This window comes from Diplotaxodon limnothrissa, linkage group LG11 (genome assembly GCF_057381915.1).
Source record: "Diplotaxodon limnothrissa isolate DT_005_m linkage group LG11, D_limnothrissa_male_GT1.1, whole genome shotgun sequence".
Classification (NCBI taxonomy): Eukaryota; Metazoa; Chordata; class Actinopteri; order Cichliformes; family Cichlidae; genus Diplotaxodon; species Diplotaxodon limnothrissa.
The window spans coordinates 32,386,821-32,400,794 of record NC_140606.1 but is presented as its reverse complement, the minus strand read 5'-3'; the positions used below and the strand labels follow the sequence as shown (position 1 = coordinate 32,400,794).

Genomic DNA, 13,974 nt, shown 5'->3' with positions numbered 1-13,974 from the left:
GGGATAGGCTCCAGCACCCCCCGTGACCCTGAAAAGGATAAGTGGAAGCGAATGGATGGATGGATGTTTCAGAGTCCTGAATTATCTTTATTTATCTTTGTGAAGGCTCCTAGTTCAGTCCTTTGTGTGAACAACACTTTAGTTCCTCTCCTTTTAAATGAACTCTTTTCTTATTGGCTGCCCTTCTCCATCCAAAAGCACAAAAGTGAGAGAGGTGTTCACCTGAGATGGCCATAATACGGACACCTGCCGTTACTCACTATCTGAAATTTGAGCTTTTGACTCATAGATAGCGGCACTCATGGCCCTTCAAAGTCACCTCACTATTTGAAGCTTAGGACAACAAAAAAAAAAGCAAAAGCATAAAACATCCCATTTAGATATCCTCAAAGTAGCCAAAACACAGAAGTATGGGAGCATAAATAAAACCCTTCTCATTTTGATTTGCAGTTCAACTCTGCATTATAATATGTGTTGCTAAACTGTATTTTTTTCAAGCTGGTTGAAAGAAGAGCTGATGGTAACACCGCTTGAGCCACTGGACCTCTTTTCTTTGCAGTATGTCAAACTCCAAAATAATAAAAGTTAGACTGCTACCAATGAGTAATAACCTCTATTCTCTCTGCTATTTCCCCTCTTTGTGATGATAAATTTGCAGACAAAGTTGTAGTGGGAAGTTACATGGGGATGCTGCGAATCTTCTCCCCGCATGCCAGTAAGACTATTGAAGGAGGTCAAGCTGATGCCCAGCTGCTTGAAGTTCAGCTTCAAAATGCCATCATCCAAGTCGAACTGGGCAAGTTTGTTTCGTAAGTATGCAAATCTAACCCACAAACAGTGGACAAGCATACCAAAAACATATGACAATGTACCGTAGTCATTGCTGGTTCTTTCTCTAAATTAAGCTCTTTTCCCCTTTTTGAGTCAAAGTTTTGTCAACATTTCTTTTCAGTTTGTCTGAATGAAACTAAAATGGATTTGGTCTTTAGTGTCACTCCTGATAAGTCAAGTCAAATCACCACAGCCTTGTGTTCTAACACTAGGACCATTGATTATGTTGCTAATCCCTCATTGCACCTTATCTCCTGCCTTCTTGGCTGCCTTCCACCATGTCAGGCCTTGACCACTGTGGTGGTGTTGTGTAGGACAAATTGATATAAGCACTCCCAGTCACAGTCTCACAAAAGTGCTACCTCACAAATTACACATTTGCTCTTTTAAACGGACAGAGGCAGGCAGAAAGAGTTTGTCGACAGTAGATGTTAATGCTAACATCAAATCTTTTTAAACCATCTTGCTTCCGATTGGTTGCCTCTCACAAAAAGGTTGAAACAAGGGTTTGGTGGGGCTTGCTCTAAACACATGCTTTAAAACAGCGGTCCCCAACCTTTTTTGCGCCACGGACCGGTTTATGCCCGACAATATTTTCACGGACTGGCCTTTAAGGTGTCGCGGATAAATACAACAAAATAAAACTAGTACCGGTACCGAAAAAAAGAAGATTTATTCATAACACACGTGAAAAGACCAAGGAAAACTGAGTTAAAGATAAAAACGATAACAAAATAACACTGAAAAACGATAAAAACCCTGAAAAACATACATTTCACACCCGGGCCTCAACTCTCGCGGCCCGGTACCAAACGACTCACGGACCAGTACCGGTCCTAGGCCCGGGGGTTGGGAACCGCTGCTTTAAAACCTTTAACTTGAAACATGTATGTCCTCAATCCAGCTTCGCAGAGAGCATACATTCACAGAGCATTGCTTGTTGGTACAAAATAGAAATGACATGTAGTGTTTCATGTCCACTTTAAATACATCCACTCTCACTGACATCATACCGAGTTCACATGCTTGATTTGAGATGAAGCATTTAAATCAATCTGAAATCTGAGCTTTTAGATCATTCTTGCAAATATGTGTGTTTGATGTGAGCCATTCCAGCAATCACTGCAGATTTAGGCAAAGCAAGACAGGTCTTTTTGAAAAGTAACCAGTCTTATATTTGCATTGTCTTTGGTGGCTGAACAGGTCAGAGGTCACAGTTAGAGAGGATACTGTGCAGTTGATAGAGCTTTAGGAACTGAAGCAGGATGCACAGAGGAGCTGCCCTGTAATTGAATGTTCAGTGTCATCTGTTACATATGTGTGCCTTTCTGCAGTAATGAATCACAGGGCTTTCTTGAACTCTGTGTCATGACCTCGTGTGAATTATAAGCATTCATAGTATAGCCTGTAATAAAGCCTTACTTTAAAATGCCAGGCAGAAATAACCATTTGTAGCTTAATGCTCTGCTTTTTCATTCATAGAAAAAAGCATCCCTTCTGTTACTTACAACCACATTAACATCTTTTTCCACTGCAAAGTATGCTAACCTCAAACCAAGATTGCCAGGAGTTTCTCTCCCGACTCATGATTTACACGATCTATCAGTGGCCCAAACATAGTTGTGCTTATAATGTCAGGCTAACCACTGAGTTTCTAGCATAGTTTTAAAACCCAGGGCCACTTCCAGCGATGTTAGTGCATTGCTGGATACTACGAGTCAGTCAAGTGTAATGTGCAGATGTGTCCAGGAAAAAATCACTTGTTTTGAAGAGACATTGATCAGGTTTCAAAACTATGTAAATGTGGGAAGAAGGATAAAAGCAATTATGGGGGATAGGGCAGTGTTGATTAGATATAGGATTATTGTGGTAATTATTCAGAGCTGGAAAAAAAGGAAATTAAAGCAGGACTATAAAGATTTTGAAGGATTGAATATCTCAGATTTTCTATTATATATGTAATTGAAAAGTTGAAGTTATGACTAAAACACACGCTTGCTTGATTCAACACTGCACTCATATTTTACAGCTACATTAAAAAAAAACTTCAAATAAATAACTTAACAAATTCACTCCTTCTCAGGCTCCATACCTTTTTAATCCATGACGGTTAATGAAGTGAGATAAGAAAACCTCGACAAATGAAGAGAAAGTGAGGGACCTTTAACTGCTTGTAATTAGAATTTGTAGACCCTACTTTTAATTTTTGCTAGATGTGTTCTTTGTGAAATATTCTTAAGTGTTCAAATATCGATGGTTAGTGTAAATGTTTTTTTAATACCATCTTGAAGGGCTCCAGACAATGACTGATTGCAGTGTGGACCAATTCCTACTTGATGTAGCTGCAACCCCCCCCCCCCCCCCCCCCCCCCACACACACACACACACACAAAAAAAGAAAAAAAAAAGAAAAATCAAAACACTAGAGATACAGTCATTGTCATTGAAAGGTACTGGTAACATTTGGCATGGTTTGCAAATCTTAGTTTTATCCCAGCAAATCCAAAAGTGCTGTACCTGGGGACGGCAGCAGGTCACAAGACAATGTGGAAAAGGTAGGTGAGACAGAAAGCAAAGTCAAATAATGTTTTCTGACTCTAGTGATTGTGGAAATTCTTTGGATAAGACATAGAAGAAGAACATGCACTGTGTAAATATAGTAAAATGTGGTGTTGCCCTAAGTGCTCAAAACATTACAAGCAGCATGTGGCACAGACTCTTAAGGGAGTTTTGTAGTTCCCATAAATCAGCAGCTGTACAACTCATGCAGTAATGTCACCAGTGTGACAATTTAGTCCTGAACCATGAAAGAAACTAGAGATTCATATAATATGTGTAGTATTTTAGACTCATTGTTTACTGTAGTAAATACACAGTAAAATCCAAACCTTTATTTATCTGTTAAAATAATCAAGGACTTGAATCTGTCTGTGAAATTGATGCTGCCTTTCTTTAACATTAATCTCAACATTAATACCACACATTGCCTCGCTGCGGCTGCACAGGAACGTCCTGGAATGGAAGGTTTCTGGGAAAAGCTGTGGTCTGTCTCGAAGGCTTCCCACATCATCACACTGGGAGCAGAATCCAACTAAATCAGTCTGTTTGGAAGACGTTGTGTTTAGTTACCTGCGGTTTTTCGGCACAGCATTCTTCAGAGACTGGTGGGACATTTTGGACGCTGGCCTTGATAGCAAAGCACGTTGTAAATATTGTGGAGGCAGACCGAGGTGGGCAGATGGTGAAAGGTTTTGTTTTCTTGGTTTTCTAAGAAAGAGCGAAAGCTTGTGGTTTTCAGTTTTCTAGTTCCTTGTTGTTGTTCTCTCAGCAAACATAACTGCAGTGGTTGAAACTTAGTAAGACGCATTTGTTCTCAGCCCAGAAAGCGGACACATTCCGTCTCAGTGGTTTTGTGGCAAGGTAAATAAGTGAAAAATCTAGGATCAGCATCACTGGAACATCATCTACACCTAAACCATAACCAATGTTAAAAAAATGCACCAGCTGTTGCAGTAATTATTTTAGACGAATGAGAGAGAATAAGAGTGGATGCCACCCTTGAGTTAAGAACATGGATTCAGCCACAGTGGCAGGAAGCATCTGCCCTGCTGGTGTCTGAGAAAGAAACTCTATCTTTACCAGCTGCAGGGCCGCAGTTCTAGTGTTATTCTAGCGTAGTGATTTTAGCTGTTATTTGGCTTATAACTAGGTGGTCTTGTTAAATAATTGTGGATTTTTAGAGGTATCCATCCAAAATAATCAACATGGGGTCCTGTTAAGCTGTAAAGGACATTACCCAAATGCACCACTGCACAACACAGGAAATAATTCCTCTCCATCGAATGCACAGTACACCCTTTTGGACATGCAAATCACAAAGTTTTACAGTTTAGAGTAAAATGTCAATCAAATATGTTTAATCTCCTTTAATATTCAGTATATTTATAATTGAGCTATTTGTATCTATTAGAGCAATTTTTTATATTATGTAACTTTGTAATATATTGTATCTTTGGTTAAATTTGGTTCAGTATCTTGGAGTAACTGTAACACATAATTTCACACAAAGTATTCTGATTCTGATAAAAGGGTTTTAGTTTTGTAGGTTATCGTATTATTGAACTGCTTTAGTACTTTCTTTGCTGTCTTTTCAGGTGTTCAGAGCTTCTTCACTTGGCTGTTCTCCACCCCAGAAAGCTGTCAGTCTACTCTGTATCAGGTAAAATTTACATAAACAGGGTTTTCATTATTTATGTTTAGTAAATGGACTGATAGTTATAAGATGCTTTTCTACACCACGGAGCACTCAAAGCACTTACATTACAAACCACATTCATACACAGATTGTTCTCTGCTCTTTAAGTTCCCTATATCTGTCACACTCACACGCTTATGGATGCCTTATGGCTAATTTGATGTCCAGTATCTTGCCCTTCACCATGCAGACTGGAGAACATGAACCATTGATCTTCAAATCCCAAACCACTTGCTAAGCCACAGCCACCCTTTTTGGGATCAGTTTTCACTTTTAAGGGTGTCATTATATCTTCTCTTAATTGAAGTTGGGTTTTTTGTGTGTTTTTTTTAACCTTATGCAGGCACTGCAGGGAACGTGGAGCATGGTGACCAGTACCAGCTCAAGTTGGTTTATGAGCATAACCTGCAAAGAACAGCCTGCAACATGACTTACGGCACCTTTGGAGGAGTCACGGGTACACTAAATTCACTTTTTTCATAATATTGTTTTAAACAAGAGAGATGTAAAGCTGTCCTGGAATCACACAAGAATTTTGGTGCATAATAACTTCTCTTAGTAACAGCTTTCTGACAGCAGTGCCATAAGCCATGCACACACATGTAAGTCATTTATACCAAAGAAAACTTTATGTCCACCAGGAATAGTGGCTGGCTATAAAGGGTACTTTTACTGCTTTACAAGTTCTGTGTGTCAGCTTTTGCGTGTGGGTTTTTCTTTTGAGTATTTAATAAAGGAAAGTCAAAAGGCTGAGTATAGGCATTTAGTTGTGTTGATTATCATCAACATCAGTGAGGGACCTCACAAATATATTGAAGTGCAAGCGGTGTGCATTAGTGAACATCTGTGCATGTGTCTTGGCATAAGAGGCAATTGGCAGCGCTGGACAAATACATAAAACTATAAAAGTCTATAAGAAGAGTGAAGGAGGAAAAGGGAGAGAAAGAGAGAGGTCATGTAGCTGCGCTCTCTTTAGTCTATTGGGCTTTTGGAAAAACCAAGTAGGGGAAAGCCCTAATGGAGTAAGCATCCAAGAAAAACACACACACACACACACACACACACACACACACACACACACACACACACACACACACACACACACACACACACACACACACACACACACACACACACACTCACAGAAACACAGGGAACCCCCTTTAAAGGAGAGAAAATGACATTTCCAAATAAAGCCTGTATTGTCAAGGTGTGTGTGTGAACAGAGAGCTTGCCAGACTCTGTGGCCTGGCATGATGAATCCGTCATTCACTTCATGTTTAGAGAGCCTGTCTCTCTGTCTGTGTGCAAGTGCTCATCTGAGTGTGTATTTGATTGATAGAAAGAACAGTGTGGGCTAATTAAAACCAAAACCAATACCTTGGCCTGTACTGAGTGCACGTGTGTAGGACATACCACAAACCAATAACTCTGACTGTGTCCACGTGTTTTCTGGTTTCCCCACACTGTGCAGGATGTGTTTCAGATGTCAGCTGAGCTCTCATGTAAACTTGTGTTCTTTCACCCATGCTCTCTACTGTCGCCAAGTGCTTCCTTATAGGGCAACTTGTGATCTCTGGGGTTCTTGCAGTCTAAAATGACATGAGGTAGCTGATTGTTGTGAAGTAGTGTGGTGTAAATAAAACTGGGTCTTTGTGCCATGTCCAAGTTTGACATCTGTGTACCTAAATGTTTTAGCGATCCTTACTTATGACTAAAAATAGACATGCATTCCTGACCATTTGACCTTGAACTTTATAACCACAAGTAAATGTTTCAACCCAATGCTGTTTCCTAACCTAAACCTCTGGTTAACCCCTAAACCAAGTCTTATCCCTTAAACAGCCCTTGACCGGAAACTCGGTAAACACAGAAAACCATACAGGCAGACTAGTATTCACTTTACATCTCTAGTCTTTTCCTATAGTGTACACCAGTAGATGGCAGTACAGGCCCTAGAACTGCTCTTCTATTTCACCTTGATACTGAATGAATGAGGTCCTGTTTTAATTCTTGTACGGGAATTCCCCTTTCCCAGCTTTCCCAAGTAAGGAGTTCTGAGTAGAGATTTAGTGCCTTGTTCAAGAACGGCTTCATCAGAATGGTGTGCATGTTTACACATGCTTTATTTTGCAGATAATGGTAATGCTTATTCTTTCAAAATTTTTTTTTTTTTTTTTACATTTTTAGATCATTTTTAGTGCTTTTAAATGTTTATGAGTGTAAGACTATATATATGTGGCAATAATCCTAAAAAATTATTAGAGAAAAATCCCCCAAAATAAATGACATTTGGGGAAATCTGAATCTATTTTGATGTTGCAACTCTTCATCTAAATTCTCAGTTTGCTGCCTGCCTTTTTTTAACCTTGTTTTTGATTATAATTGTTATGGACGGATTTTTTTTTTTTTTTTTACATTTTTAGATCATTTTTAGTGCTTTTAAATGTTTATGAGTGTAAGACTATATATATGTGGCAATAATCCTAAAAAATTATTAGAGAAAAATCCCCCAAAATAAATGACATTTGGGGAAATCTGAATCTATTTTGATGTTGCAACTCTTCATCTAAATTCTCAGTTTGCTGCCTGCCTTTTTTTAACCTTGTTTTTGATTATAATTGTTATGGACGGATTTTTTTTTTTTTTTTTTTTTTGCATTTTAGATTGGATATAGTAGAAACAGAGGAGAGGGGAAAGGATGATGTGCAACAGAAGTGCTCCCCACTTATTTTGCACTGTTCTGCATTATTTCTGTCTTCTTTGTTTACTGTAGCAGCTGTTTAGTTTTGTAGTCTAAATTATACCAATAACGATCAATGCTTCATTTATAACTGAAGATATTTGTGTTCTGTTTGACTACATACACACAAAAGAGGCTATTTTTATTTCTCTTTTCCTTTTAAAGGGCAGATGAGTTTTTGATCTGTGTGCGTTTTATTGGGAAAAGATGTTCGCTGTTTGCTCTTTCCTCACCATTTCACATAGTTTACAAGAAAATGAGCCGATCTCACAGTTGATTGGATGAAACACAAACATACACATACTCGTAATGATTATCTTGCACACACACACACACACACACACACACACACACACACACACACACACACACACACACACACACACACACTGGACAGTATTTTCTGTGTAGTTTTACTGCATAGACAGTGATAGTCACAGCTCTGAGGCAAGAGCAGACTTCTGAAAATGTATTTCTTCCACAGATGTTGTGTGATAAGACTCTGTGTGTTTAGATCACAGTTAGTATAATAGACAGATTTGGTCACTATGACATCATCCATTTTTGTGGTTGTATTTTGAAACCTTAACATTTGCTTGTGTTGTGGAAGTGTTCTGGAGTATTCTGGAGCCACAACTAACCATATTTTGATGAGAATTAATTTAGTGGCATGTTACCAACTAACAATAGAAAGCTTGGATAGTACGCTGCATGCATACACTGTAAGGAATAAACGCCCTACACAGATATCTTGGTAAATTTGTGCTAAGTAACAGACTACTGCAATATTAAAAAATGTATCAAAACAGATACACAGACTTCCTGGTGATTCTGTACCACACAGCAATCCATTTTAATTATGAGATAATTCTCTTAAAATGCCCAACAAGCCACCAACAGCACAAATGCAGTGGAGAGATCCAGCTCATTAAGTACATTTAGCAGAGTTGAGGACTAGCAGAAACAAATTGCTTTTGGCTGCCTGCCTGGGGACAGACCTATCAGTCAAAGTGGCCATGCCCCTTAAATCCAATTTCTAGATGGAGGAGTTATAATAAGGTTCATCCACTTTAAAGCTGTTGTGAAGGAAGTAAACTTATGTAGTGGCATAAAACATTTTATTACCAGTCTGTATGAATGCTTTTTAAGGCTGTAAAGTTGGTCATTTTAACATTGGAGTTTACAGGTACTCACTCACTTTTGTAGCCAGCCTCAAGTGGCCACTAGAGGTACTGCAGTTTTGGCACATCCATGTGGGTTCATTTGTCACCCGTGGAGGTTGCTGCTTGGTTTGGATATGGAAACTAGCGTGTGTGCGTGTGGGAGTGTTTTTGCAAGTCGTGTCTGCTGTTACACGTGAGTGTGTGTGCGTGTGGGTTTGCATGTGTTGGTCTATAATAGCACCCATTTAGCAGTGCTGTAGGCACTGTAATAGCAGCTCTGTATTAATACTACTCTAATAGCTGGGCTGCCATTTGGTTTGGGTCACTTTCAGGCCACACACTTACAGTCGAAGTATAGACTGGTCTTACACACACACACACATATACACACATATACACACATATACACACACACACACACACACATATATATATATATATATATATATATATATATATATATATATATATATATATATATATATATATATATATATATATATATATATATATATATATATACAGACACATAGATGCATGCACTCACATGTTGTGGTCCCCGAGCCAGCACATTCACATGTAACTACAACTTTCCCTCTTTCTCTCACACTCTCACATTTTCTCTCTCATATTTACACAGAGGCGAGGTGCACACAGCAGTGTGCGGCCAGCCTCTGTGCTTTGTTGGCTGCTCTGTGTGCTTGTTCAACAAGTCTTATTAATGACACTAATACAGGCCTGTTTCCTCCACTGTGTCTGAGCAGTGGCTCTCATACTGGGCTCTTTGACACACTATACCTGGCTGTGGGCGTGTGAAATTACATTTGGACAGTTGCTGTTATGAAACAGCTTGGCTCTCGTTTTCACTCTGTATTTCTTATTATTGATGATACAGAGTCATGTCAGGCTGTGCTGAGTGTCTGTTGTTTTGACCCTTGAGCTGCCTTTGAGGGTCGGAAATGACATCCAGAAACCTGACAAATCGGTGAAGTGTTTGTCTGAGACAGGTCTTTACCTCAGCCTGTTCACACAGTCTTGGTCTGCTTCGAGTAGAACAATGACTTAAGAAACCAAAATGACTTTGATCATTTCAATGCTGTTGTCTGTTTTTCCCTTTTATAATGCGGTAACCTGTTTCCAAATCTGATTTGTTGCTTATAATTGATGGATTTCAATAATGCAGTAGGTTGTGAAATATTTTAGCAGTTTATTTTTTTGTTTTACTCTCTCATGATAATATCCAGCTAGTATCTTGAACATCCGATAGTATCTGTTATTGTTGCGGGAGAAATGGTGATGTAAAATTTTTCAGAAGAATTTCCTTGAGTGACTGATTGAATTTATATCAGAACATACTTAATTGAAAATGTACATTTTTCAAATAGTCATTATTTATGTCCGTACTACTGTAGGTTAGATTATTATATATAGATATTGTTAGTGATTTTTTTTAGTCTATAAAAAATGCACAAAATATTCATCTTTAGGAAAATTTCAAGGAAATAAAATTTATAAAACCAGAAGTCATTTTCAAAGAAATCTTAGTGACCTTTATAAAATTTTAATACTGTATATTTTCCCACCAACAGAAGAAGTTGCCTACCACAGCATACCGTTTTGGATGGTACAGCATTTGTTGACATTACTATTCATTCTAACGGAAGTTTTCATCTCACAGGCCTAGAGACCAGTTGGTGACCCAGAGGCAAAATGCTTGGTGTGTGGTTGATCGAGGTTGCTAGCTATCACCAGGTGAAATCTGCCTCAAAGAGGGTGTCAAAAACCTCCTTTTGATTCCTTTAGTCACTAGCAAATTGTTTTGTTTGCTCATAATTTGCATTAAAGACACTGAGTTGCCTGCAAACACTTACATTTACTTTCATACTCAAATCGGAAACCGAGAATGTTTCCCTCAAAAGTAAAAGCTTTGCCTTTTGAAATGTGTTGGTTCCAGTGAGAAGGCACAACTGTTTCTTCAAATGCAAACTCTCTACATTCCCAGGTTGCATCGTATGTTTCACAATTTCACTACCACCTGGTGAGTAGTCTGCAACTGTTTGCAGACAAGTTCGTACCTTTCTTGGAAACTACTGGCAACCACCACAACCTGCTATCTACCCAAGCTCCTCAGTTGATCACAAAACTGCATGAACCTGCATGAACCAGTTGTGGAGTACACAGTTTTAACTAGTGACTGCATTTATCACCGGGTCACTAATAGATTTCTGGGCCTGTATGAAAGAGAGTTGAGCAATCAGTTGCATGCAATAGCCAACAACCTCCAGCAATGACTCACAACTGTTCCGGAATCTGCATTTTTTTCCCCAACGGTTTCTGGGTAGTCACCAACAGGTCTCTAGGCCGGTGTGAATGAGGAAAACAATACACAGCAACAGGCAAATGCAAGTAGAGAAAAAAGTGGAAAACAGACAATGAATCCACCTGTTCATGACAGAACACCATTTATTAAATTAAAAATTTTAAACATAAATGACGTATGCTGACATTTAGGACAAATTGCTCTTTATGGCAACCTCAGCCAGCTGAATTTAGGGTTGTTTTAGCTTTAATTTAATTATATTGAACATAATATAAATGAAAACAATCACAGTCTGGGTCTGTTTTAAGAAAATACAGAACACTAGTGTTTAAGAGACACTGTCAACACTATAATTGGCTGGAGCTTGTGCATTTCCACAAATTTTCCACATTAAGGACATTTGGACAGCAGACGTTCATGACTTACAGTTTTGAACTAAACACAATGCACTCGGTCCTCAGAAGACTACATTTGTTTTTCAGATATATATATTTTTTTAACTCCACACTCAAGAATACACACTTGTGGCTGGATGTAATCCACCCATATGAAGACATGCACATTCTGCTTCAACATTTGCTGTTGGCTCTCCATCAAATATTGTGTTTAACACACTTTTATTCACAGGGTGTGTTTGCGATGTATGAGACCTTGTCCTTCAGTGTGTTAATGGCCACCCTGAATGGCCGCTCATCACTCAGGCACACACACACTCTCACACACACATACTTGTTGACACAGAATAGGTGTGTAGGAGTGTGTGGCTTTTCTGTCTAAATCCTTGGTGATAGATGTTAAGTATGTATGTATGTGTTTGTGTGCACTGTAGGTGGCTGTCTCCCTGACCTCTAGTTGATGACAGTGTGAGTTTTAATAGCGCATTGAGGCCTAATTATAGTTCTCTGGTCACACAGCCCCACTGCTTTATGGCAGTGTGTGCTGCTGTGTATTTTGTGTGTCGGGGCTTAGTATGTCCTACACCAGGCCTTTCCTAATAAACACGTAGTCTTGAACACATTTATACTTACAGCCAGGTGTCTGTGTGTATGAGTATGGAGGTGTTAATGGAGATATCAGATTCAGGCAGAGGGAGTAACGCACCTCATAGCACAACACAACATCAGGGCTGAAATTAAACAAAAGCCACAAAAGTCCTCCAGGATCTTTGGTGCTTGTGTTATTAAAAAAAAGTGTTTTTTGTTGTTTTTTTTTATTGAGGGATGTAGATGAAGCAGCCAAAAAAGCAGCCTGTATTCTTTACATGAATTAGTTTGTTTGCTGTGCAGTCTGACCTTGTCTAAAGGCCAAAGTGTTTCGAAAGGTGGAGCTAAAAGTCCCAGAGAGTGACTGGACATGATGAGTTGTACAAATGTAGATAATGGTGTACACTTTGAGATGGTTTCTGTTCAGTGACATTGATGATGTTAGACTAGGTTGTTTGTTCAAATTGTGTCAGAGAAACATGGGGGAAAGCTTAGGATACACTTAAAAGTTGAAGCTCCACCTGTTTTTACGCCACCGACGTTGTTAATTGCTACATGAAATTAACCTCTCTCTGAAAGCCAAACTGGAAAATACCTAGCAAAACATACCTGAGTTCACAGTATAACATTGTATTTAATTACATTGTTTTTTGTGTGTTTTTGTTTGCTATTATCAGTTCAAAACATTTTAGCTTGTGAATAAATCTACTTTGCTGCCCCCCACTCTCTCCATCAGGTCATCATTCCCTCTGTATCCAGTCTATGGACGGGATGCTGATGTTCTTCGAGCAGGACAGCTACTCTTTTGGCAGGTTCCTCCCTGGTTTTCTGCTGCCTGGTCCCCTGACTTACAACCCCAGAACAGACAGCTTCCTCACTGTATCCTCTGCACGAGAGCTGGAGAGCTACAAGTAGGCTTTTTTATAATTCATTTATTTATTAACTTTTTTCATCTTGTGTTACTTGCCTGAAGACTGCAGTGTTGTAATCCCACAAATATTTGCAAGCAAGATAGCTGGGATAAAGTTACAGTATAATACTTTCACAGCTTTCAGTGAAGTCCATCACATAATAATTTCTACAACATACATCTCCAGATGCCCTCAAATGGCATCAATAGTCTTGTCTTTCATTTCTGATTGTTGGTGGCATCAGAGGAGTCCATAGTCTATGGGAGAATCCCAGCTGAGGGATTTTTGCAATACAGCTTCGAGTCCATTTTCTTCATTACATAGACTTTGTATGTATGCACTATGAGAGGAGTAATGTTGTATGCTGGAATGTATGTAACTGATTTCTAACAGCAAGATCCTTGATATAGGCCTATATATTAGTTGCTAGAAAATACTGAAGTTTTATTCTAAGATGGAAAAAAAACCCAAGTTGCTATTAAAAAGGAATTCACATCTGTTTACAAGTAATATTTAGGCTCGAACAGTATAAACTTTCTTAAGGTTATCTGATTCACAGTCTTCAGTATCAGCTGCTGATGGTTAACGAGCAGTGCTGACTAAATCCCCACCATCCGAACACCATCTGCTCCCAGTGCAGATCTTGTCTGGATGGACCGAAACACACACACAGACGCACTTGCGCACACATGGTTTGATCGGAAAGTACCTCATTTTAATGTAAGCACATGTACACTTCACTCTGACTGCATATCGTTAAGAAGTCTT

At 38.9% G+C, this 13,974-nt stretch overlaps 1 protein-coding gene across 1 annotated transcript in view; it reads left to right on the top strand.

Moving 5' to 3' along the window:
* bbs9 (Bardet-Biedl syndrome 9) overlaps nt 1–13,974 on the top strand; it is a 171,725-nt gene that overhangs the window by 2,135 nt on the left and 155,616 nt on the right. Inside the window, exons 3-6 of the mRNA XM_085364938.1 lie at nt 659–809; nt 4,986–5,050; nt 5,430–5,543; nt 13,032–13,206. Of these exons, the coding sequence (XP_085221064.1) occupies nt 659–809; nt 4,986–5,050; nt 5,430–5,543; nt 13,032–13,206 (505 nt within the window). The remainder of the gene's footprint in view (nt 1–658; nt 810–4,985; nt 5,051–5,429; nt 5,544–13,031; nt 13,207–13,974) is intronic.